Source organism: Somniosus microcephalus, chromosome 11, assembly GCF_052327205.1.
Source record: "Somniosus microcephalus isolate GS21.2 chromosome 11, FLI_Smic_1.0, whole genome shotgun sequence".
NCBI classification, from domain to species: Eukaryota; Metazoa; Chordata; class Chondrichthyes; order Squaliformes; family Somniosidae; genus Somniosus; species Somniosus microcephalus.
The window spans coordinates 27,944,656-27,970,334 of record NC_140997.1 but is presented as its reverse complement, the minus strand read 5'-3'; the positions used below and the strand labels follow the sequence as shown (position 1 = coordinate 27,970,334).

Genomic DNA, 25,679 nt, shown 5'->3' with positions numbered 1-25,679 from the left:
CACCCCAGTCGCCCCCCGAGTTCCTGACCTCCCCCTGTCTAGGTTCAGCCTCCGCTCCCTCTCTACCCTCTCCGGTTCCCTCTCTTCGCCCCCCCCCCCCCGCCCTCTGATTCCCTCCCCCCCTCCCTCTTCCCCCTCCCCCCCGGAATACCTCGCCCTCTCCGATTCCCTCCCCCCCCCCCCCTCTTCCCCTTCCCCTCCTTTCTCCCCTTCCCTCTCTTCCCTTCCGATCCTCTTTTTCTCCCTCCATCCCCCAACCAATGGATCCAGTGACCTTCTCCTTATGGAGCCGAGGAAAGCGTGGCCCACAGTGTAGATCACAACTGTTGGGTACTGTGCATGCGCGGCTTTAGTAAACAGCACGCATACGCAGGAAGGGGAATCGGTGCGCAGGAAGGGGATCGGTGCGTAGTGCAGATAATTAGAGTGTAAAACATTTAGTGACAAAACAGTTGCATCTAAAACACGTCCTGTTTCCAGAAACAGCTTTGTCATTTAATTTCAATTCAAACCTAAAATGTACTGTTAAATGTGCTTGGTGCTAACTATTTGCATATAAAGGGTAAAACCAAAGTCAGCAGTTACAGCAATGCAAGTCTTTTGAGTCATTCACATTTCATTTTCTTTTCAATTCTTCATTACAACTAAGGAATTACATTTGATTATGCAATGATATGTCACAGACACAGTTCTTTACATAATTCTGCCCTAAACCCGATACACGCGTAAAAAGATTGGGATTAATGATTTGGTACTAGCATCCATGCTGCTTATGAAAAAAAAAGTTTATAAAATTCAAATTCGTAATAATGTTATTACCGTACCTCTTGCTCTGCTTCCAAGTATGAGGAACACTGCAGACAATCGAACTCAACATCAGTGCAGTTACGAAGGAGAACAAAACCAAATAAATTAGACCCTCCACGCCATCATAGCACAGTCCTGTCAGAGCCTGCACATAATCCTGCAGAGAACAAGGGAGAAAGTAACAGTGAAATACAGAATGGAAATCATTGGCCAGAGTTCCCACTCTTAATTTCTGTCTAGTACCTCCTGTTGTCAAGTATTCCTGTGGTCATTGGGAGAGACCATGACCATCAAGGTCAGCTGTGATGCCCCAGACATTAAATTGCCTACTGACCCCACCAAGGCTCACACATGAATAGCCACTTGGATGAGATACTGGCGTGTGTAGACACTCAAGGAACCACACTCAAAGAATTCATCACCACCATCAGGAGAAGCAACAAAAAAGAGGGAAAACACAAACGGCATCTTTTAAAAATACAGTACTCGCCCATTACGGAGTACCCAGTTATCCACAAAACATTTTCAGGAGTCGGGGCTGGGACAGAGAGGGTAGGGAAAATGGCAGAGTCTGGGTTACTTTTACTGTTCTACTTCCATTTTTTTTTTTTTTTTTTTTAAAAGCAGGCAAGTGTTTCAAAAATTGTAGCTAAAATTAGAAAGGTACACTACAATTCACTGTTGAATGTCCTAACCCTGGAAAAGAAACTGTTGATTTTCCCTATCCTGTAACATCCTCAAACCACACAGTCCTCAGACAACTCTGCGTTCCTCCAATTCTGGCCTCTTGTGCATGCCCGACCTTTTGTCCCACCATTCGTGGCCGTACCTTCATCTATCTAGACCCCAAGCTCTGGAATTTCCTCTATACCTCTCTCTCCTCCTTAAAACCCACCTCTTTGGCCAAGCTTTTGGCCACCTGTCCCAATGTCCTCTTTGGCTCGGTGTCAAATGTTGTCCAATTACACTCCTATGAAGCACCATGGGACCTTTTCCTACGTTGAAGGCGCTATATAAATGCAAGATGCTGTTGTTGATTAAGTGTGTGTAAAAATCTGAATCCTTGTATTACTGATACTCCACGTAAAGGTATTACAAAGTGAATTAATGAAAAAAGAATGAAACTTCAATTATCTGGCAATTTCCATTGAATCCTCCTCCCCCGGAAGGATGGGGGAAGGAGGGGTGGGCATTCATTATGGCGTATAAGTGAGTCCACTGCACTAGGAAGTAGAGTTTATTCTCTTCCCTCCCTCCCCCCACGATACATACATTATGAAAGGGAACAAAGGTTTTTTGCCTCATGATATCTTTCAAACATCTCAAAGTGCTTAATGTACAATGATTCACTTTGTACGAGAATAAAGGCAGATGCAGCAGCCATTTTACACAGAGCAAGATCCCACAAATGGCAATGAGATGAATGATGAGTTAATCTGTTAGTGGCTGATGAAAGATTGTTGTCCAGGTAGAATTTTATCTATTCCTGTTTTTCCAAAAAAAAAAAATCGAATCTTTAACATCCATTTGAACCAGTAGAACAGGCAGACTGCTTAATTTCCAATAATATAGCACTCCCTCAGTACTGCATTGGAGTGTCAGGCCAGAATGTGTACTCAACTACAGAAGTGCAGCTTGAACCTAACCTCCTAACACACAAGCAGAATGTATTAACTGAGCCAAGCCAACACCCATATGAAAATTCTAGATGTCTAGCAACACTTTTTTTTTTTTTAAATTAACATTTATTAATACAGCATCAATTATATAATGTTTGGTTCCGAATGCACCACTCAAGATTTTTATTCAATTGTATTCCATTAGGTAAAGGATTAGTACTCTAAAAAGTTCTGTACAGAGATGCTGATCCAAGCAAAACAGCAATGCAGTTACCAAGATTCAGCTTCACCCAATTCTAAAGACACAACTGAGTCATAATAAGATCTGTCACTCGTGTGCGAGGTTTCTAATAAAAAGCAAAACTATTTTACAAAACAGTTACTTGAAGTGACTTGGGATTTTTTTTTTGGAAAAGCGGTGTTCTTTTCTCCTTCCACCCCCATCCCGCTTCCCTAACTAACACAGCCGCCAAAAATAGGATTAAGTACTAAGCCTGGAATTTATTCTAAAAACCACGATATACAAAAACTACACATAGTAATTAACTGTAATTTCAGAAAAGTGCTCATTTTATTTTAGATATAATTGCTTGAATTAAAAAGAAATTTTAATTATTCAAACAGACTTGCAATTTACATGACAAAATTCTCCATGTTGCACTTCCATTTTGTACAATTCTTCACAAAGGCTGCAACACACAATTTTAAAAATGGACCACTTTTCTTCCCAAGTTGATTTTCTAATGTGTGCGCCTAAAATAAATAGTGGTGCCTGTGGTGATAATCTGGATATATTCTATTTTTTGTTCTTGTGATATCAGTTTGAACAGGCATATCTAGTTTTCAGGTGAGTTAATTGCACGTGGGCGTTAATAATGCAGTGGGCAGAGTGCAGCATGCAGTCGTTAATGGCTGTGTTATTTCCACGTGTGTATGAACAGACGAAAATGACGGGCAGGCAAAGACTAGCTGGTCCATCAAGCCTGCCCCACACTCATGATGGCTGGTGCATCATGGCTAGACACTTCCTACCAGCACCCATCCCCCCAATGTAATCTCCTGGGAGAGGCAAAAGAGAGAAAAACCCAGTGCCAAAGAGGGGGAAAAAATACTCTATAAAGTTCCTCTCCGATCCCCTCAGGCGATCGAAACCAGTCCAGGAGATCATATGACCACATGTTATCTGTCAATAAGTGATCATTTTTTTCCCATTGGTCTGAAAACTAGCAAATGTGCAATTTAAAAACTTCAGCACAGTCTATAACCTACCATGGAAATTTTTAAAAAGCATTTCACAGCAGATTTAAGTTATTATTTGTTTCGTTAAAATATAACGCGAGGTTGAGGCAACATGAGAAAGGCCAACTGCACTACAATGTTTGATCTGAAGGCAAACAGAATTATAAATACTGTACTGGACCAGTTTGTTGCTTGCCAGCAGGTTCATTAGTTTTTATACTACTCTGACTATAAATAGAACACAGCTGGGCCTAGAGCCTGCTACAAGACTGTCTTAGAAACTCAAAAGTTGAAAGTGACATTACATATTGAGTGTGCAAAATCAAGAGACAAGTACCTATGACTTTATTAGACGTATGAACAGCAATTATATATTTCACACAATCTCGAACACTCACCATGTGAAGACTGCGACAATCGACCAGAGCGGTCAACTGCTGCAGGGTGGTCTCTGTGGTGTTCAATACTATTTGGGTCCGATCCAGATACTCCTGTTAGCAACACAAGCAAGCAGTGATTATTTCACAGGACATTCAACAATTTATAGTGCATTTACAACACTCATGGGCTTCGGTTTATGAGCAGGGGGAAAGCTTGTTAAAACTGGCGAGAGGCTGATGTGAATACTGAACAGATACTAACAGTATTGCGTCACCACACTGGACCAGCAATATAGTCAGAGTTACAGATTTCACCATGTCCAATGCAATTCCAAACTACAAAATCTAACTTCTGTAATATTTCTAAATTTTTCAATAGCCTAAATAAATGTACATATACACATGCATATAAATTACCAAAACCAACATGACGAGTCCATTCAGGTTTCCTCCTAACCTACTTGTGGTTAGTTCAATGCACATAATAGAATCAGATAAATCAAATTATAAAATGCCAACCTCATCCAGGATTTAAAAAGGAGATATCATGTGGGCCCGTAATTTACAGCCCCTACGGGTAACACGCGCCTGTAAGGACCACGCAAGTTTTATTTTCTTGACAGATCCAACGCATCCATGGGAAAAGAGCACTCGCGGACGGAGAGTTGGGCTATTTACCCAACTTCTGCCCAGCAAATGCCCGTGAAATTCTTACACCTGGCAAAAGCAGGTGTGAGGCCTGCTTTTACCAGCGCAAGTTTAAAAACAATAAGGTCGTTATTTTTAGCCCCTTTAAAACATTTAAATTTATTTTTCAAAACAAATTGTTTTAAATATTTAATTAAATTACATATTTAAAATGAATTAAAATGCCATGTTTTTTTATTTATTTATTGTGTGTACATGTATTTTTTGGGGTATTCCCATAAGCATGAACAGGGATCCCCTTGTTTCATTCGTTGGGCCAGCCCACGTCATCCCAGGGGTGCTTGAGAACCCCGTGCGCCCCTGGGTTATGTGGGCCTCTACCAGCGGGTGCCCGGAGAGGCCCAGGACCGCAAGTCTCCGGACCTCCCAGGCCACCAGGTACACGGGCATTTCCCTGCGGGAAGCCTCCGACCGCAAATTCAGGGCCATAGCGTTTGCCTTGCTAACCATTTTCTATTTTGTTTAAAATGGCTATCAAAATCAAAATTAATCAAAAGAAGTTATTTAACATGGATAAAGTACACTCTACCCTAGAGTTCCTGTTCTATGAAAAAAAAATCACAAGCAAAAGTTAGGGTAGTGCAATTTGCACCCACCAGACAAGTGGTTGCTGGGGTTAGGCTCATTATCATAAATGGGGAGTTCCTGATGTTATGACCATGAGTTCATGGAATTGTACAGCACAGGAGGCCATTTGGTCAATCGTGCCTGTGCTGGCTTTTTGAAAAAGCTATCCAATTAGTCCCACTCATCCGCTCTTTCCCCATAGTCTAGCAAATGTTTCCTTTTCAAGAATATATTCACTTCCCTTTTGCAAGTTATTGTTAAATCTGCTTCCACCATCTTTTCAGGCAGTGCATTCCAGATCACAACAACTCACTACGCAATTTTTTTCCCTCATGTCGCCTCTGGTTCTTTTGCCAATTACCTTTAATCGGTGTTCTCTGTTACTGACCCTCCTGCCACTGGAAACACTTTCTCATTATTTACACTATAAAAATCCTTGCAGATTTTGAACACCTCTATTAAATCTCCCATTAACCATCTCTGCTCTAAGGAGATATATTTATGTAGACAGTCTTGTATATGTAACAATGGCAATGCAAAGCCAGTCTGAAAGGTCTAGTTTACTTGTATTCCTCCCAATTTTGGCACGATGGGCTGAATGGCCTCCTTCTACGCTGTATTGTTCTACCATCCCCTTTTTTGCCTTGCACCATCACCCCTTTTGTCATTTAATCTCTGCTGCCTTTCACCCTCACAGACCTTCCCTTTTGTTCTTTCTTCCCCTCCCCTCTTTCCTTGCCCCTGTACTTGCTCAAAACCTGTTACATCTCTAACCTTTTCCAAATCTGAAAGTACATCAACCTGAAACATTAACTGTTTTTCTCGCGACAGATGCTGCCTGACCTGAGTATTTCTAGCATTTTGTTTTTATTTCAGATTTCCAATATCCGCAGTATCTTGCTTTTGTATTAATGATTATATTGTTCGATTTGTATATATTATAAAAATGTATTACAGGAAACTTTGCGCTATCCGGCACCCACGGGACCGAGCTGCTGCCGTTGCCTCAAAACTGCCGTACTCTCCAGAGTTAATGTTGAGAGATACAGAGATTCTTATCTCCGTATTTGACAACAAACACTGTTGCTTAGCAACAGCTTCTAAACACTCGGGTGTGGCCCTAAAGCTCTGTAGCTGAAGCTGTTGCTATAGCTACAGACCTTGCACAGCTTGACTGTTCAAACAAAGCAAAAAAAACAAAAAGAATTTAAAACGGCTGCTGATTTTTGCCGGTGGCTCCAGATTGCCGGATAGCTCACCTCCGGATAGCACAAAGTTTCCTGTACATTGGCGCATTCAACCCCTAATAAGGCAGCTTATAATGGCTTGTACCTCCAAGAGCAGCATAAAGTACAAGGCACAATTTTAAACAAGGCACAAATTATTTTTTAGTTAAATGGCTAACATACACTGAGGGAGGTGAGAACCACAATCATTACTCGATTCACAAAAGTGGGGGATGTTTCAGAAGTCAGTATTTCCCTCTCCACTACCCAGTCTTCGCAGGTAATTACAATTTCAATTTTATGTCATTGTTACATTGCTAAAGACACAAAGTTTCTTTGGAAACCAGGCTAACTATAAAGAAAATGTATCCCTCCCCTTTTATACTATTATTACTTACACGAGAGGATGGGAACTCGCGTATAGCTGACTTTAGAAGCTCTGATACATGATCCTGCATCTCCACCAGGGCTTTATGGCTAGTAGAGAGTTTCTGGAGGGTAAAAAAAACAAAGAATTGAAAGGTGCATCATTAATAGCCCCACCCCCGCCTCAGCATATGCATTATTACAATATACAAAAAAGGTCAGGGAATGTCCATCAAGCCAGTCCTATCCAACATGGTGCAACCTACCTACACCATCAATCTCATTCCACCCCCACACAGTTAGACAATCTTCTGGGAGAGGCAAAAAAAGAACAAATCTTAGGCCAATGTAGGAAAAAAAAACCTCAGGAATTTCCTCTCTGACCGCCGAAGACAATCAAGCAAACTATGGTGACTGATATCACTAGTCCCCGCTATCCCACCAACTTTCCACAACTTGAGAAGTCTTCCCTTTGCAGGCACTTGCCTAGCTGTCATTGAATGCCTACAACAAATCCCTACTCACTGCCCGTATTAGCAACCATTTCCAGAGCTGGACAGGTCTCTGCAAAAAAGAAGTATTTCCTCGCGTCTAACCGAACTCTTATGCTTTTGTAACTTGTAATGATGCACCTAATCATCCCTTGGCTATCTAGCTTAAATAACGTACTGGGTTGTGAGAATTTGCTATCCTGGCCAGGATCAGGCTGACTGAACCAAAATCGTGAACCGATACCAAATGTTGCTGGAGTCAACGGTTTTCATTTGCCGCCTCTGGCAGTTTCAACTGGAGGCAACGGTACGGCTACCTGTGATGGTAAAAGCAGCAAGTCATTTATGCTACAGCTTTACCTCTGCCATTGCTGTGCGAGATTAGAGGCTATCTACTACACAATACATGTGGCCTTAGAAGCTGTGCGAGGAACATTTCTGAGGATGCCATCCTCAAAAGTGACACAGTTAATAACATGATCAGTTATGACACTCCTGCTGCCACTGTAATTCCACAAACATCCAGCTTCTCTTCCAAAACTCATGTTATCAAGACTGCAAATACAAGATACAAGACTTCAAATCAATCAAATCAACTTTTATTGTCATTGTTAGTGCACAAGTGCAGTACAACGAAATGTAGGCTTGCGGCTCCCGAGTGTACATTTAGATTAAGACATTTAAACATTCAACATACATTTGGCTTGTAATACATTAACATAATAAACATAACCATAATAAAGTGCATTGGCAGATGTGCAGGCTTTAGAGTTTATTTGTGGAGTTCAGTAGGATGACAGCCCTGGGTTGAATATGATAATTTGAGAAAAGTAAACTGCGGTTGAGCAGGTTTTGAAACCAAACAAGATTCACTGTCATCTTTTGTACAAGTTTCATTACTATTAGGCAAAAAAAATGATCCTGTCAAGTACTGCAACAAACAGAATTGAGCACAGAAGTTAACTCAAATGTGCAGATGCCAAATTTCCTATAAATGTGGTTTTATTAAAGTTTACAGGGACCTTTTTCTCTTTAGCCAGAGTTCTTAAAAGCCAACGCGTTCCAGTCTGAAAATAGAAGCTAGCAATATCCAATCCAGTTCAATAACTAAACGAAGGCTGCTTTTATATTTTAGCCTGGATCTAACTGCACTGCTCTTCCATATTTACCTTAAAGTGCAGCTGGTCTTCCTATAAACAGGCAACGCTCCGCCATTCCTCGCAACTGCAGATTGGCCGTGACAATTTGGCCAGTGTGCATGCGCGGCACAATTACATCATAGTGCCACTAGAAAGAATAGTGGCGCACGTGTGTAATGTCATCATACCACCACCAAAACACACTGCTGCTGTTGAAGCAATGCTTTTACTAGCTGCAGGATGACTAGCAGCAATCAGAAAGCACAGAAGGTCATCATTCGGACCAATGAGTCTGCACCAGTTTGTTGAAAGAGCTATCCAATTAGTCCCGCTCCCCTGCTCTTTCCCCATAGCCCTGCAAATATGTCCGTTTCAAGTATATGTCCAAATCCCTTTTGAAAGTTACTGTTGAATCTGCTTCCACCATCCTTTCAGGTAATGCATTCCAGATTGTAACAACTTGCTGCTTAAAAATCATTCTCATCTCCCCCGAACCTTTTACCAATTATCATAAATCTGACCGACCCTCCTGTCAGTGGAAACAGATTCTCGCTGAAAGGAAGGCCCAGTAAAACAAAACATGGGCAGCAGTCTAAAACACAGAGTTTATGTTCATCTAGTCACAGGCAGCTTAAAACAAATTGGACTGATGCGGGCCCAATGATGTGGCGTTACACCACTCCCATCCATCCCCACTTTTCTTCTCAATTATAAACCACGTTCAGAATTTTTACAAGCATAGACACATTTGGTCGAGTTATTATTCTGTGCCTGTTGTTTAAAGGAGTGCACATGGTGCAGTGGTGTAACTAGCCACAAAAACACTGCAGATCTCCGCTAATTTTAATGGCATTCACTGTAGGGAAACTATTACCAATGTATTTCTCCTTTCCCTTCATTACTTGTTCTCAGTCTATCATGTTGCCTTTCTTTCTACTTATTACTGTTTCATGTTTTATTCTCTTCCACTTTGTTTCCCCCCCCAACCCACCCACCACTATATTTCAAGTTATTTCTTCCTCGTTATAATTTCTTTATGTGCCCATTTCATTTTCCCACCTGAACTCCGGCAGTTATTTTTGTCATGTTCCAGCTTTCCTCTCATTTCCCAGTGTTAATGCAGTCAACAGTGCTGGGCAAGCTCACCAAAATAGGTGGGTACATATTAACATGACTGTTGTGGCAACACAACAGCTAATACGGTTCCAACTGTTACTGTATAACTACTTTATATATGGAAGTTTATCTACCATCGGTTATCTATGGAAGTGAGTATTCTAACTGCAATACTACCAGATACATTAGAATCAGTTACCTCCAAAAATTCAACTTGTCAAAAGTTGATGGCATCGCATTTGAACATTTGTAACAAAAAAATTAACTTTTCTTCTACAAACTCTAATCACTGGCACTGGAGTACCAAGACACACTGCAATCTGGATCTGAATGTACATTTTTTTATTTTTATTTTTTTAAATACCCCAAAAAATAAAAACACCAAAATCAAGCCTCCTTCCGTGCTGTACTGTTTTAAATAACTTTGAATCAGTCAGAGCTTGGGTAAAAGAAAAGAATCTGGACCACCAGATGTCCCAAAGTGCTTTACAGCCAATTAAGTACTTTTTGAAGTGTAGTCACTGTAATAATGTAGGAAATGTGGCAGCCAATTTGCACACAGCAAGCTCCCACAAACAGCAATGTGACAATGAGCGGATAATCTGTTTTTTAGTGGTTGATGGGAGGGATAAATATTGGCCAGGGTACAAGAAACTTTCCTAAACACAGTGCACCTAAGTAATCGACTCCCCCCACAACCCTCAAAAAGTCTTTGCCAAGAATCTTTCCTCCACACCACAATACAGCTGGAACATGCTATGCTTAACAAAATGTATGTTCTTCCAAGTTTCCAAATCTTATAGTATCAGGGCTGTCTATTACAGTCAGCGTGTTCACTTACTGATTCAGAGTCAATGCAATCAGCCACATTCAACTCTCTCTAAATTTTAGACCTTTTTGTTGTTTTATTGTGCATATAATCTCTACAATTGCCATTAAAAGGGGTCATTCATGATTCTGTAAATTGGACAGAATATACTGTAAAAATAACGGTGAGGCTAACAGTGCTCACCATTATTTATGCACAAATCAGACAGCAACTTTAGGCGAGCACAGATGCGCAGTTAGACGCAAAAATCCTGAAGTTGATGTCCAAGGTGCGCATCTCCTCCTGAAAATGGCAGCTGTCTGCCTTCCCATTGAACGGCATGAAGTTCCTGTACTTACATGGTAGATACAGACTAAACACGCCACAGGAAGTTAGGGCTTGTCGATTCCAGTCTAAGCATCCATTTTAACGGAGTGATAATTCTTAATTAATTTTTACAAGTGTGGAGTCTCATTCCTTTAAGCTTTTAACTGTTGGAGATTTAAAATGAAAATGCCATCTCTTCTTTCTATTTCACTTTTTGTAACTGATTTGACATTAAATTCACTATTCCAACTTACACTTCCTACTTCAGGCTTCATTAACAATTCTTCAACCTGATTGGTTAAGGAGACACACAATTGCTTGCCCTGTTCACACAGGTCCCAGATGCCCTGTAGAGGGCGCCACGCCATTTCAAGTAAGAGCAGCTTCCAGTCTCGTTGAAATTAAACAGGCAAGGGCAAGTCTAAGGAACGGCAGGTAGCGTTCATTCGCAGGCTCCAATAAATTCTGGCCCAACATGTTCCAGCTGTGTTAACAAAATGTTTGTTCTAAGTTTCCAAATCTTATAGCCTAAGGGCTGTCTATCAGAGTCAATCTGTGTTCACTTACTGCTACAGAGTCAATGTAATCAGCCACATTCAACACTCGCTTTTTCTAAACTTTAGACCTATTTTTGTTGGTTTACTGTGGATATTATCTCTACAATGATCATTAAATAGGTCTTCCGTAAATGCTTTTAGGAATTATTCATAACTATTTTAATTCAGTATATAAGTTTGAACAAATCCCCTTTGCAAAATACAAGTCAAAGGGAAGCTCAGCAAAGCTTAAAAATATGTTTCAGAAGCTTTGTCACCAATGGAATCCTCTGCCGAGTGTTCTGAACTGCTTGCAGCTATGTTGGACAAACTAACTTGTATTGCTGTACTTCATATGTAAAACACTGTTTTCTTTCTACTGACTTCCCGATTTCAGTTGAAACAAGTTTTCAAGTAAAACCATCACAGGTAGAACATATTATCCAGAGCACTAACATATTGTCACAATAGGCACAGGCGTGTATTACTTGACCAATTGATGTAGCGCTGAAAAATTCAACAACTCATTTACATTGTGGCGGTGGCAGCAATTTTGTGTTTGGATGTGAATTTTTAATGTTAAATATTTATCTGGTTGTATTTATGGAATGACGTCAACCTTCACAACCTCGGGCAGTGTGAACAAGGAGTAGAACAGGCAACAATTAATTCCCTGTCTAAATTTCCTTTTGAAGGGCATATCCAACAGAAATACAAGAAATCACAAGGTAGTGTAAGGCATACAGACACGGACTCACCTGTTGAAAAGGGTTCGGGTATCCAATGTTGCATACTAGGTAGTAATTTAAAGCCTCTGCAGAAAGAGAAGAAAAGAAAGTTGAAAAATTACAATCTTTGAACATTTCATAGTCATTCGATAAATGCTTTGAACAGATGTAAGCAACGTGGAAAAAAAACACATAGCCAGATGGTTTCACGGTACAAACTTGTAATAATGTGTCCCTTGCAGAAAAATTGGAAAGGGATAACAGCAAACTTGATCAAACATTGTAATTAGTAAGTAGCAACAGTACTGATGATTTTTTTTACAGATAATAAGTGAGGGAATAAGGAAAAGTTACAACAACCACATAAAACACAAGTGAATTTTGAAGATATTTTACACAAATTGGAGAAATTCAGTACTTCATTGTTGCTACCACCATGGGGAGAGGGGAGGCAGAGGCACACTATTATATATACACATATATACACACACGGTCTTAAAGTGTGAAAACAGGCAAGTCACTTCAAATTTAACACGGCAGCAAGCGGAATATATGGATGCGGAGCTCTGTCGGTCTTCCAATCTGTTGTCAAAGATCCAATGTCCCTCTTTAGCTTTCTAAACGCGTTGAGTCAGTTCAGCATGTCAAGAGTGCATGTGTAGGGATGCAAAATTGAGTCACGACACAAAATCATCAATGACACACTAAACTGGGTCAGCCACTGTTTGTAGGGTTGAATTTTTTTTTTTTTAAATTGAAGAATGTTTTGTTTTAATATGAAAAATCCTGTGCCTCCTCTCTGCTGCAAGCCCTTTGGAGGCCAATTTGGAAAATAGAGAGCCAATGCCTTCAATGTTGCCCACAGTTGGAGATGAAACATTGCCAGTCCATCCATTGTTAAAAATTAGCTGCATACGTAACATGAAAGCTATGTCAAAGTTAGCCTTGCAATGAAATTACCATCACCATTTTCAGTAACTAATACACAAGAGTGTTTCGGCATGAGAAAAGGGAAGATTTTTTGCTGCTCAACACTGAAATCTTAACCTGTCCATTCTCTTTTATGATGCCGACACACCCGCTATGCATTTCTGGTATATATATATATTTTTTAAATCAAGATTTCCAGCACCTGCAGTTTTTTTTTTTTTTTTTACACGCAATCTCACTCTGTAGGATTCTCTCCCTTATAAATACATTATACAGCCTCTGAATGCTTAAGTTTAAAAAAAATTCTCCCACCAAGGAAGGATCAACACCAACCCTTACGACAACAACACCCGTACGACCAGATTTAGGAACAGCTTCTTTCCCAGGGCTGTCATCCTACTGAACTCCACAAATAAACACTAAAGCCTGCACATCTGCCGATGCACTTTATTATGGTCATATTTATGCTAATATATATGTACAAATGTATGTTGAAATGTTTAAGTGTCCTAATCCAAATTGTACACTCTCGGGAGCCGCAAGCCTACATTTCGTTGTACTGCACTTGTGCACTAACAATGGCAATAAAAGTTGATTTGATTTGATTTGATTTATTCACAAAAAAATCGATGTAAAGCATCCTATTTACAATGCATTGTGCAGTTTTTAAAGCATAACTATTTCTCATCATGTAACCACTGGAATGGCATTTTTCTTTCTTGTTCCAATGCTGAACAATTTCGAGTAGAATCAGAAAAATATCTAGTTTTCTACCAAATAAATTGGTTTTTAAATCTTCATCGACAAATGCAACTGCTATCTTCTAAATATTTTGAAGATGTATATTTTCTCCACTACTTCCCTTCTTGGTTGTGAATGAAGGATTCTAGATAGGCTGTGTGGCATATAGTGCCTAACACATCAACAAAAAGTGACGTGTAATGATTGTGGCTTTTGGCAGTTTAAATACCATGCTTTAGGCCCTGAGCAGACACAGATTACGCTGAATGATGCATATTAAACTAGTGCTTGAAGGCAGCAAGGTTACTGTGGCAGAACCACTGAATGACTCTGGCTAACTGTATATAATTCTCTTTAACGATGTTCTAACACCAGCCTAAGCCTGTACCATTGTTAGGCATTACTGCGTTTTGTATATAGAGTTTGCATGTACGGGGTGTGGCCCCTTTAAGAGCGCGGGAAAACGCGATAACGTCACGTCACAAACCACGTGACTGCCAAGGCAGTCCTCGTGGCATCTCCGTTGAGAGAAGACCTTTTTCATTGTTTCCCCTGTGTCGATCTCAGTTATTCGTAGGAATTTGTCAATTCCTACATTACCACATTTATTCTTCCAACTTGCAGGCTCCTTTACAGTTCACTACAATTCTCAGGAGTGGCCTTAAATAAAGAGTCACTTTTTCCAAAGATTCTTAATTATAGAGCCTGAGGACTAGGCAGAAAACACAACACAAAATTCCAATTTGTGTTGTGTGCTTGCTGCCTTGCCCCGAGGGTCCATAATTGATATTAATCATTTAATTATACAAGAAAATATATACAATACATTAAAAAGTACATTATAGGGACTACAGCAAATATTCCAGTGGCTGGCACATATTTCTAATCTAGACTTGCAATAGTCTATAGATACGGCAAAAAATAATTAGCTGCCTGAATGTCGCCGTAAATCAGGTAACTCAATGGGTTACAACAAATCACATTCTTTTAATAAATTCCAAAAGATTACCTCCTTCAAATTTTTAAAGTTCATACATTGAATGATTTACAATACCACTATGTATACAGCACAATGGTAACCACATTTCAGACCCTCTCAGAACACCAAGATAAGAATTAGGAGGAGTAGGCCATACAGCCCCTCGAGCCTGCTCCGCCATTCAATATCATCCCCATATCCCTTGGTTCCTCTAGAGTTCAAAAATCTATCTAACTCAGCCTGGAATATACTCAACGATTCAGCATCCATAGACCTTTGGGGTAGAGAATTCCAAAGATTCACAACCCTCGGAGTGAAGAAATTCCTCTTCATCGCAGTCTTAAATGGCCTACCCCTTATCCTGAGACTATGCTCCCTAGTTGTAAACTCTCCAGCCAGGGGAAACCTCTTAGCATCGACCCGGTCAATCCCCCTCAATCTTATATGATTCAAAGAGATCGCCTCTCATTCTTCTAAACTCCAGAGTATAGGCCTAATCCACTCAATCTCTTCTCATAGGACAACCCTCTCATCCCAGGAATCAATCTAGTGAACCTTCCTTGCACCGCCTCGAAGGCAAGTAGATCCTTCCTCAGATAAGACCACCAAAACTGTGCACAGTACTCCAGGTGTGGTCTCACCAAAGCGCTGTACAATTGCAGCCCTTACTCTTGTACTCCAAACCCCTTGCAATAAAGACCAACATGCCATTTGCCTTCCTAATTGCTTGCTGTACCTGCTGTGTTTCCTATATGAAGACACCTAAATCTCTCTGAACACCAACATTTAATAGCTGCTCACCATTTTAAATAGCTGCTCACCATTTTAAAAAGTATTGTTTTTCTATTCTTCCTACCAAAGTGAATAACCTATTATAGAATCAGAATGGTTACAGCACAGAAAGAGGCTATTCGGCCCGTCGAGCCCGTGCCAGCTCTCTGCAAGAGTACTTCAGCTAGTCCCACTCCCCCGCCCTCTCCCCATAGCCCTGCAATTTTTTTTTTCCTTCAGGTACTTATCCAATTTCCTTTTTAAAGCCTCCACCACCCTTTCAGGCAGTGAATTCCAGATCCTAACCACTCGCCGAGTAAAAGGGTTTTTCCTCGTGTCGCCTTTGATCCTTCTGCCAATCACCTTAAATCTGTGTCCTCTGGTTCTCGACCCTTCTGCCAATGGGAACAGTTTTTCTCTCTCTCTCTACTCTGTCCAGACCCCTCATGATTTTGAACAGCTATCAAATCTCCTCTCAACCTTCTCTGCTCTAAGAACAACCCCAGCTTCTTCGATCTATCCATGTAACTGAAGCTCCTCATCCCTGGAGCCATTCTTGCAAATCTTTTCTGCACCCTCTCTAAGGCCTTCACATCCTTCCTAAAGTGCGGTGCCCAGAATTGGACAGAATACTCCAGTTGAGGCCAAACCAGTGTTTTATAAAAGGTTCATCATAACTTCCTTGCTTTTGTACTGTATGCCTCTATTTATGAAGCCCAGGATCCCGTATGCTTTTTTAACCTTTCTGAACCTGCCCTGCCACCTTCAATGATTTGTGCACAGATACCCCCAGGTCTCTCTGTTCATGCACCCCCTTTAGAATTGTACCCTTTAGTTTATATTGCCTCTCCTCGTTCTTCCTACCAAAATGTATCACTTCGCACTTTTCTATGTTAAATTTCATCTGCCACGCGTCTGTCCATTCCACCAGCCTGTCCATGTCTTCTTGAAGTCTATCACTATCCTTCTCACTGTTCACTATACTTCCAAGTTTTGTCTCATCTGCAAATTTTGAAATTGTGCCCTGTACAAAGTTTAAGTCATCAATATTTATCAAGAAAAGCAGTGGTCCTAGTCCCGACCCCTGGGGAACCACCACTGTATACCTTCCTCCAGTCCGAAAAACAACCGCTCACCACTACTCTCTGTTTCCTGTCACGTAGCCAATTTCGTATCCACTATCCCTTTTATTGCATGGGCTTCGACTTTGCTGGCACTTTATCAAATCCCTTTTGGAAGTCCATGTACACCACATTAACCGCATTGCCCTCATCAACCTTCTCTGTTGCCTCATCAAAAAACTCAAGTTAGTTAAACACGATTTGCCTTCAAACGCCATCTGCCACATTCTTGCCCACTCACTTAATCTGTCTATATCCCTTTGCAGTCTGTGTCCTCCTCACAGCTTACTTTCCCACCTAGCTTTCTATCAGCAGCAAACTTGGATACATTGCACTCGGTCCCTTCATCCAAGTCATTAATATAAATTGAAAATAGCCGAGGCCCAAGCACCAATTCTTGTGGCACCCCACTAATTACAGCCTGCCAACCTGAAAAACCCCGTTTATCCCTACGCTCTGCTTTCTGTCTGTTAACCAATCCTCTATCCGTGCTAATATATTACCCCTAACCCCAGCAGATATTTAAGAGTTTCCTAGCAATGCACAGTACAGGCCTGTCCATTAGTTAGCTCTTCATTAGAAACTCATTTAATGCCGTCAGGTGGTTAAGGAATGGCAATTTTCAAGAAATAGGTAATTGACATTGTTTTGACAGAGACAATATTCTGCCTCATTGCTGCTAATTGAAGTTTGCATGGTGGCAGTGTCATGATAATTAACATTGTACTGGATCCTAATTGAAGTCCAACTGCACTAGCAGCCAGACCTAGGCATCCTATCACACTATCTTAAAACTTAAATGATAATTTCTATATTTCACAATATAGTTTAGGAAACCCATTGAAATAAATTTCATGACCATCGTCTTTCAATATTGTTAAAAGCAACATTAAAAATATTTTGCTTTTGTATTAAAAGAAATAATTCAGATTTGGAGTAGCATAATTTACATGTCAAATTATTCCAATAACAAGTCAAGATTTTGATATAATTTAAAATTTTAAAACAAAACAGGTTACTGTCTGTTCTCTGAAATAAGTATTGTTAGCACCATAAACAGAAAATTCTAGAAATACTCATCTGTGGAGAAAAACTGGTTACATCTCTAACATGTTCCAGTTCTGACAAAAGGTCACCGACCTGAAACATTAACTCGGTTTCTCTGTACAGATTCTGCCTGGCCAGAGTAGTTCCAGCATTTTCTATTTATATTTCAGATTTCCAGCATCCGCAATATTTGCCTTTGTATTACTGTTAGCACTGTGCCTTGTCTGAACTCTGTAGCCTGCTTGACAATGAATGGATCAAATTACACATTCCAGACAGTGTTCGGTGAGTATTGTCCTCCCACTTCCTCTCGGTGGGAATAAGAAATTCAGGTATTTGCACCATAGTGGTGTACATGAAGGCAACATAAAAGCAACTCTGCCACTGTTCTAGGCAAAAACTCACTTTCAAGATAGTTCATTTGAATCTAACTGGCCATGTCTTCCTCTGTTACAATCTCCATACGTTCATATGCGCAGTCTGGTGTCTCAGATAAGAGTTCTCAGTATCCTGTCTTAAATCTGTGTGTGTATAAAAGCATTGACTGAAAACAAAGGAGACCGTCTATGTTGATGGCCAACAGTATTTTCTCAATGGGATGACCATTTTAGCTAACTAACCCAGGTGTCTTCCCATTGTCTTAAAGTTACAATATTATGCAAAAATCAACAATCTCATGGCTAGCAGGTCTGCCTGTTGGACTCCAACCCAGGAACCATTTTATCACAAAAGCGGATGCTGGAAATCTAAAATAAAAACTGAAAATGCTGGAAATACTCAGATCAGGCAACATCTTTGGAGAGAGAAACAAGTTAACTTTTCAGGTGGATCAACTATCATCAGAACCATTTTATCATCGAGATGGTGTGATCTGCTACAGCATGTACTCAACAATTTCCACTGATTCCTAACTAACATTCCCAATTGCTATGGCAGCCGTCTGGATTGAAGTCTGCGGGTTTCAATGTTATATCAAATGTTGCTATCCCCCGGTAGTTAAGCCCTTGCAAACTGAACTTGTATAAAAATATCACCACGAGTTAAAACAACATCTCTTACAACCCATAAAAGTGGAAGTCACAACTGCTGTGAACAGACGATGAGGTAGTGTGCAACGGCAGTTTGAGGCAACTATCCCTACAATAGCCCCTCACAACAGCACTGTCAGAATCTGGTAATCAAGAGGCCGAGCTAATTAGCATCTCACCACTCTGTGGTGCCACACAGCACGATTAGTTAAAATGATTGGCTTTTATATATGAGAGTTTGTCAAAGATTTGTTTGTTTTCGCTGTGCTCCCTGACGTACATTGGCTCCTGGTCCAGAAACGCCTCAATTTTAAAATTCTCATCCTGGTTTTCAAATCCCTCAATAGCCTTGTCCCTCCCTATCTCTGTATTCTCCTTCAGCCCAACAATCCTCAGAGATCTCTGTGCTCCTCCAATTCTGGCCTCCGGCGCATCCCCGATTTTAATCACTCCACCATTAGTGGCCATGCCTTCAGCTCCCTAGGCCCTAAGCTCTGGAATTCTCAAGTTTCTCCACCTCTCTCTCCTCCTTTAAAATGCTCCTTAAAACCTACCTCTTTGACCAAGCTTTTGGTCATCTGTCCTAGTATCTCATGCGGCTGTGTCAAATTTTGTTTGACACGTTCCTGTGATGCGCTTTGGGATGTTTTACTACGTTAAAGGCACTATATAAATGCAAGTTGTTGCTGTTTTGATAGGTTTGTTGTGTAACCTTGATCACGGTGGAGTAAATACTTCAGGCAAAGCCTTGGGACAGAACGCTCTTTTCTTACTTTTGGCTCGCACAGGGACTATTAAATCAGAAGAGATTTCCTTTAACATGGGTACAATCACATTAAACCACGTACATGACACCAAAATGTACTAAAGCAGAATATTTAGCAAACAGAATTAACATCCAATTGACATAATTGTATAGGTGGGGAAGAAGAGAACTGACTACGTTCAGATGTCATCCCAACACATGCAAAGAAATTCCAGACCAAGCAAAATCATTGTTTTACGAATAACCACAATCCAATTATTTAGCCTATTCATACCAAAATGGACCATTTATAAGACACTAGGTAAAACGAACAGTGCTATTTCAATCACAGCAGGAGATCCAGCTTCTGCCTCACTGCCCACAAGGGAAGACATTCAGCTCAATTTACAGCTGATGAGAGCAGACAGACCAATTACCCAAGGGTCTCGCTTTCTGATGAATTGCAAAGGTTGTCAAAGCTGTCTGGGAAACTACTACACTGTGAAGTTATCAGACAGTTTAAAGAATGGCACTGTTTGAAATGTCAGTTATAAACATACAGGGCTAGATTTTCAGTATAGGCAGTTTTGGGGCGCTAACCTTAGCGCCCGCCCGAAGTTAGCGCCCGCCCCAAAGTAGCGCCCCGTTGCCGGGAATTCAGTGGCTTCGCCCTAAGAGGTTGGTGGAGCGCTAAAAGAGGCGTTCCACTACTCTCTTTAGGCGCTAAGCCGGCGGTCCAGAGGGATAGCGCCCAGGCGGGGCGCAGCACGGGTGCGGTCATTTTTGCACTGACAGCAGACCCCGTGGTGCCGACCAGCTCTTAAAGGGGGAAGGGACGAATTGGTCTGCTGCCACGCCCTGCACACTGCAGCCTTGCAAAGAGGCCTCAACACTACTGCTCAGCCCCAGGGAGTCATGGCAACGCCAGAGAAGGCCCGTCAGCGTGCCCTGCGCTTCTCAGAGGGTGATCTGGACATAATGGTCACAGCTCTGGAGGTGAGGCGCAAGATCTTGTTTCCAGAGAGTGGGAGGAATCCAACCCACCACGACTACACCAAAGCCTGGAAGCAGATCGCCCAGAGGGTGACGTTCACCGGCGAGGCCCCCAGGACCCACACACAATGCCGTAAGAAATACAACGATCTGACCAGGATTGTGAGGGTGAGTAGCCTTTCCAGTCTCCTCCTCATTCTTGCATGTACACCTGACATGATGGGCAAAGGGACCTGAAAGTCCTTTTGGCCAGCCCTCAGCCAGCAGCATTGGGACAGTCATGAGCATCAAATGGCCATTCGGCACTCTACACTTTGGCCCAGCTATTCCACCATGGGAGGCAGTGGACAGTACATCAGGGCTTCACTCTGTCCAAGCTATTCCACCATGGGAGGCAGTGCACACTACATCAGGGCTTCACTGCGCACTTACAGCCCGTCCTCTCTCTTGCAGGCTAAAGTAGCGTTTAATCGCCAGGCCCGTGCCAGGGGTGGCCGCGCCAAGCTGCAGAAGCTCACTCGGCTGGAGGAGCGCGTGTGTGTGCTCATGGGAGCCCGTGTGATTGTCCCCACAGCGTGCGGTGTATCCGACCCTCCACTGCCCGGCAATGGTAAGGACCTCGCCTTTTGGCCCTCTCGCGTCGCACTGGCCCATCCGAGCTACCTCCTTTGCCACTGTCCCACCAATGCGCTGAATCCCACCAGTCCTAACTCCCTCGCTGACGCCGTCTCCTCACTCTGAAGCTACTCTTGTGCATTCCTGCTTTCAGCTGGTGACGACCAGGACCCTGAGGCTGCCAGTGACAGCACCTCCAACCAGGAGGAGGAGGAGGAGCAAGCCTGACCTTCGGGGGAACAGTCACGTCCCGCAGGAGAGGAGGAAATGCTCGACACCTCCTCACTGGACGAGTGCCTGGAGGAACTGTCGCAGGGCAATGCAGCTTCTGGGACCAGTGGCGTCCAGCCACCCAGCAGCCGTGCGCGTGGCCCGCGGCCTTCCCCCCAAAGGGGGGAAGGATCAGAGGGGTGTGCTGCTGCTCGGCACACTCGCCGTCACCAACGCGGCAAGGGTCCCCTAGTTCGGCCCCCTCCTCCCCAGCGGGAGAGTCGCGACTCCAGTCCGGACACCTTCACTTCGGAGGAGGTGCGGAAGCTCGATCAGATGGCCGACGACTCGGACCGGCGCCACACGGAGCTCATGAGCGTGGTGGGGCGCATGCCTGAGGCCATCGAGTCACTGGCGACCAGTGTGCGCGAGTTCGGGGCAGCAACTGCCGCGACTGGCCGCATGCTAACTGATGCCGTCAAGACCCTGGCGGATGTGATGCGCGCGCACACCAGGACCACAGGGCCACTCACTGCTGCCACACGCGCTGTCTCAGGCAGGCATCGCCAGGGCAGGCGCCGCGCTGGACCATCCCAGCAAGCCGGCCGTCGGCTGATTGCTGCGGATCCTGCAGTGCGGGCCCGGCCGAGTGCCACCGCGCCACAGCACCAGCCAGCGCATCCCAGACGCCAGCTGGCCCACATTGCGCCATCCGTCGCCGCCATTCCCCCTCTGGGGCGTCAAGGGCAAGCGGCTGCAGCTGATGGTGGCCAGGCTCAGGTGCGCCACTCAGGAGACGGCCCCTCGAGGCCCAAACGCCGTGTAGGCCGCCCCCCAGCGGCATCTGGCGGAAGGGCATCTGAGCCTCAGGCGCCTTCCCCCAGCCTCGCAGCAGCCACTGGGCAGAGCTTGCGAAGGAGCAGCAGGCAGGGCAGGGGAGGCAAAATGCTGGCCAAGGTCTCGCCCTCGCGGGCCACTCAGTAGAGGGTGTGGCCAGCTTTCCTTTAATATGGCGGTGGCCATCTTTATTTTGCCCATGGTTGTGCTTTTGGAGGGCTTTTTTTTTGCGTTAGGCCGACGTTGAGGCCCGGTTTCAATAAAGGTGGAGTGGCTCCTCCCCAGTTTGTGGGAGTGAGTCGTTTGTTGGGCTTTTTGTGGGGCCCGTTTATTGTTTTTGGGGATTCATGTGGGAAGGGCTTTTCATTTTTGTGTAATAAAAAATTATCTTTATTCATGCAGTCTCCATGGTTGTTCTTCTTAGTGTTTGTTGGCTTCGCCGGCTGAGGGCTTGCGGAGCGGCTGCATTCATCTTCCCTCATGGCCCCTGGCCATTCCCTGACAGGGGGCTTAGAAGTACCGTGTAATAAGGTGGCGTCGTGCGGCCCTTGGCCCTGGTCGCTCCCTCCTGGGAACGTACTCCTGCTCCTCCTCCTCCTCCTCCTCCTCATGCTCCTCCTGCTCCTCCTCCTGAGGTGCTGGTCCAACGTCAGGTGGCAGTGCCTGAGTCCTGCGGATAGCCAGGTTGTGTAGCATGCAGCAAACCACCACAAATTGGGAGACCCGGTCCGGCGAATACTGGAGAGCTCCTCCGGAGCGATCAAGGCAGCGGAACCGCTGCTTGAGGACCCCAATAGTTAGCTCGATGATGTTGCGGGTGGTTTGATGGCTCTCGTTGTAGGCCTCTTCAGCAGCGGTCCTGGGCGCGCGGAGCGGGGTCATGAGCCAGGTGCACAAAGGATAGCCTTTGTCCCCGAGTAGCCATCCTCTTGGGGGAGGCTGTGCCTGGAACATGTCATGCACAGTACTCTGCCGCAGGATAAAGGCATCGTGGCTGCTGCCTGGGAAGCTGGCATTGACTGCCATGATGCGCTGCTTGTGGTCACAGACCAGCTGCACATTCAGAGAATGGTAGCCCTTCCTGTTGCGATACTGCTCGCCATGCTCCAGAGGGGCCCGCAAAGCCACATGCGTACAGTCAATGGCGCCCTGCACCAAGGGGAATTCCCCGAGTCTGGAAAATCCCAATGCGCGCTGATGCTGGCTCTCCAGGGCCATGGGGAAGGAGATGAATTGGCTTCTCCTTCTGAACAGTGCTTCGGTCACCTGGCGGATGCAGCGATGCGCGCCGTACTGGGAGATGTTTGCTATGTCCCCAGCAGCGTATTGGAAGGAGCCGGTGGCATAGAAGTTCAATGCCACCGTCACCTTCACTTCCACCGACAGAGACGTCCTGCACCTGAGCTTTGGCCGCAGATCTCGGCGAAGCAGGTGGCAGATCTCTGCAATCACCCCCTTTCGGAATCGGAGCCTTTTAACACATCGCGCGGCACTCATGTTTAGGTAGGAGCGCTGCTGGCGGTATAGCCTGACTGGGTAAGGCCTACGTGGCCGACGCCTGTAGCCCCCTCTGCCTCTAGCCAGGGCTGCCCCTCTCACAATGCGTCTGCGAGCCCTACGGACATGGAGCTGCAGCTCCGCGTTGGCACCCCATGCAACCCCCATCAAATCCTGGCAAACACTCTAATTTCCAAATGGCCACTTGCAGCGCTGTTGCCTGAGTCCAAAAATACCTGGCTCTTGCTGCTTGAAACCAGTTAGCTATCCTCCTTGTTGTGTCTCCAGAAATGCGTTGCACAAGACTGTTTTCTGAAAAAAGGATGGCCTTTATACTGGAGAGGACGTTCCCTTTAATTAGCGCCCCCCGGGGCCCGCGCTGGTTGTGTTGCGTTCCTTTTTCCAAACGCTCCGGCCGCCCGCCGCACAATGGGGCGGTCCGACTGAAGTTTGCAATCGGGGCGGCCAAAGGGCGTTGCACGAGGATGTGACGTCATTTTCTGCGCGCGCATCCGGGCGGGCGCTAAACTTTGCGCCGGCGCTAACGGGCAACTTAATTTGGGGCGGGGCGCAAACTGCGCTGCGCCCGGGCGCTACACGCATAGCGCCCGGAAATCACTTCTCTTAAGGCGCTAACTGCTGGCGCAAGCAACTGAAAATCTAGCCCACAATCTACAGCACAAATCCAAGATTGCGAGACACACAGAAAAATGTAAGTATCCCCCATGATACTGAAACTTATTCATTTACTTAGACCTCGAAATGCTATCACCTTACCATCCATCATAAGGATATCTCTACTATATTTCTCTACAGTTGTGTTTCCAGCGAGTCAATCCCCATAATTTCACCTGTACCGTACTTTATTTGAGTTAGAGTTCTGGTCCCTCAAACCAAAGGGAGGCCAGGTGCTTTCATTTAGATAGCATAATTCAAATTATGCTTCTTCTTTGTTACATAGATACAGTCAACAAACGAGTGTAGAAAAATCTCAGCTTTGCAGGAGGCGCAATATTTTGCTTTTATTTTAAGTGTTTAATTCACGGTCACTTCTTCTCCAGGAATGCGCAGCTTGAAGAAACATAGAAGATAGGAGTAGGAGTAGGCCATTCGGCCCCTCAAGCCTGTTCCGCCATTTAATGAGATCATGGCTGATCATCCAAATTCAGCACCCTGTCCCTGCTTTCTCCCCATACCCCTTGATCCCTTTGGCCTTATGAAATATATCTAACTCCTTCTTGAACATATTTAATAAGTTGGCCTCAACTGCCTTGTGTGGTAGAGAATTCCACAGGTTCACCACTCTCTGGGTGAAGAAATTCCTCCTCATCTCAGTCCTAAATGGCCTACCCCTTATCCTTAGACTGTGACCCCTGGTTCTGGACTCCCCCACCAACGGGAACATCCTTCCTGCATCTAGTCTGTCTAGTCCTGTTAGAATTTTATAAAGTTCAATGAGATCCCCTCTCATTCTTCTAAACTCTAGCGAATATAAGCCTAATCGACCCAATCTCTCCTCATATGTCATTCCTGCCATCCCAGGTATCAGTCTGGTGAATCTTCGCTGCACTCTCTCCATGGCAAGAACATCCTTCCTCAGATAAGGTGACCAAAACTGCACACAATATGCAAGGTGTGATTTCACCAAGGCCCTGTACAACTGCAGCAAGATATCCTTGTTCCTGTACTCAAACCCTCTCGCTACGAAGGCCAACATACCATTTGCCGCCTTAACCGCCTGCTGCACCTGCATGCTTACCTTCAGCGACTGGTGCACAAGGACACCCAGGTCTCATTGCACTTCCCCTTTTCCCAATCTATTGCCGTTCAGATAATAATCTGTCTTCCTGTTTTTGCCACCGAAGTGGATAACCTTGCATTTATCCACATTATACTGCATTTGCCATGCATCTGCCCAATCACCCAACCTGTCCAAATCATACTGGAGTTTCTCTGCATCCTCCTCACAGCACACATGCCCACCCAGCTTTGTGTTGTCTGCAAACTTGGAGATATTACATCTAGTCCCCTCGTCTAGATCATTTATATATATTGTGAATAGCTGGGGTGCTAGCACCGATCCCTGCGGTACCCCACTAGTCACTGCC

At 44.0% G+C, this 25,679-nt stretch overlaps 1 protein-coding gene across 4 annotated transcripts in view; it reads right to left on the bottom strand.

Moving 5' to 3' along the window:
- ttyh3a (tweety family member 3a) overlaps positions 1-25,679 on the bottom strand; it is a 217,371-nt gene that overhangs the window by 41,521 nt on the left and 150,171 nt on the right. For all 4 annotated transcript variants that reach the window (XM_086000409.1, XM_086000411.1, XM_086000412.1 and 1 more), the window contains exons 8-11: positions 12,088-12,143; positions 6,945-7,037; positions 4,064-4,156; positions 825-964 (exon numbers count right to left, since the gene is read on the bottom strand). In XM_086000409.1, coding sequence (XP_085856535.1) covers positions 825-964; positions 4,064-4,156; positions 6,945-7,037; positions 12,088-12,143 — 382 coding nt within the window. The remainder of the gene's footprint in view (positions 1-824; positions 965-4,063; positions 4,157-6,944; positions 7,038-12,087; positions 12,144-25,679) is intronic.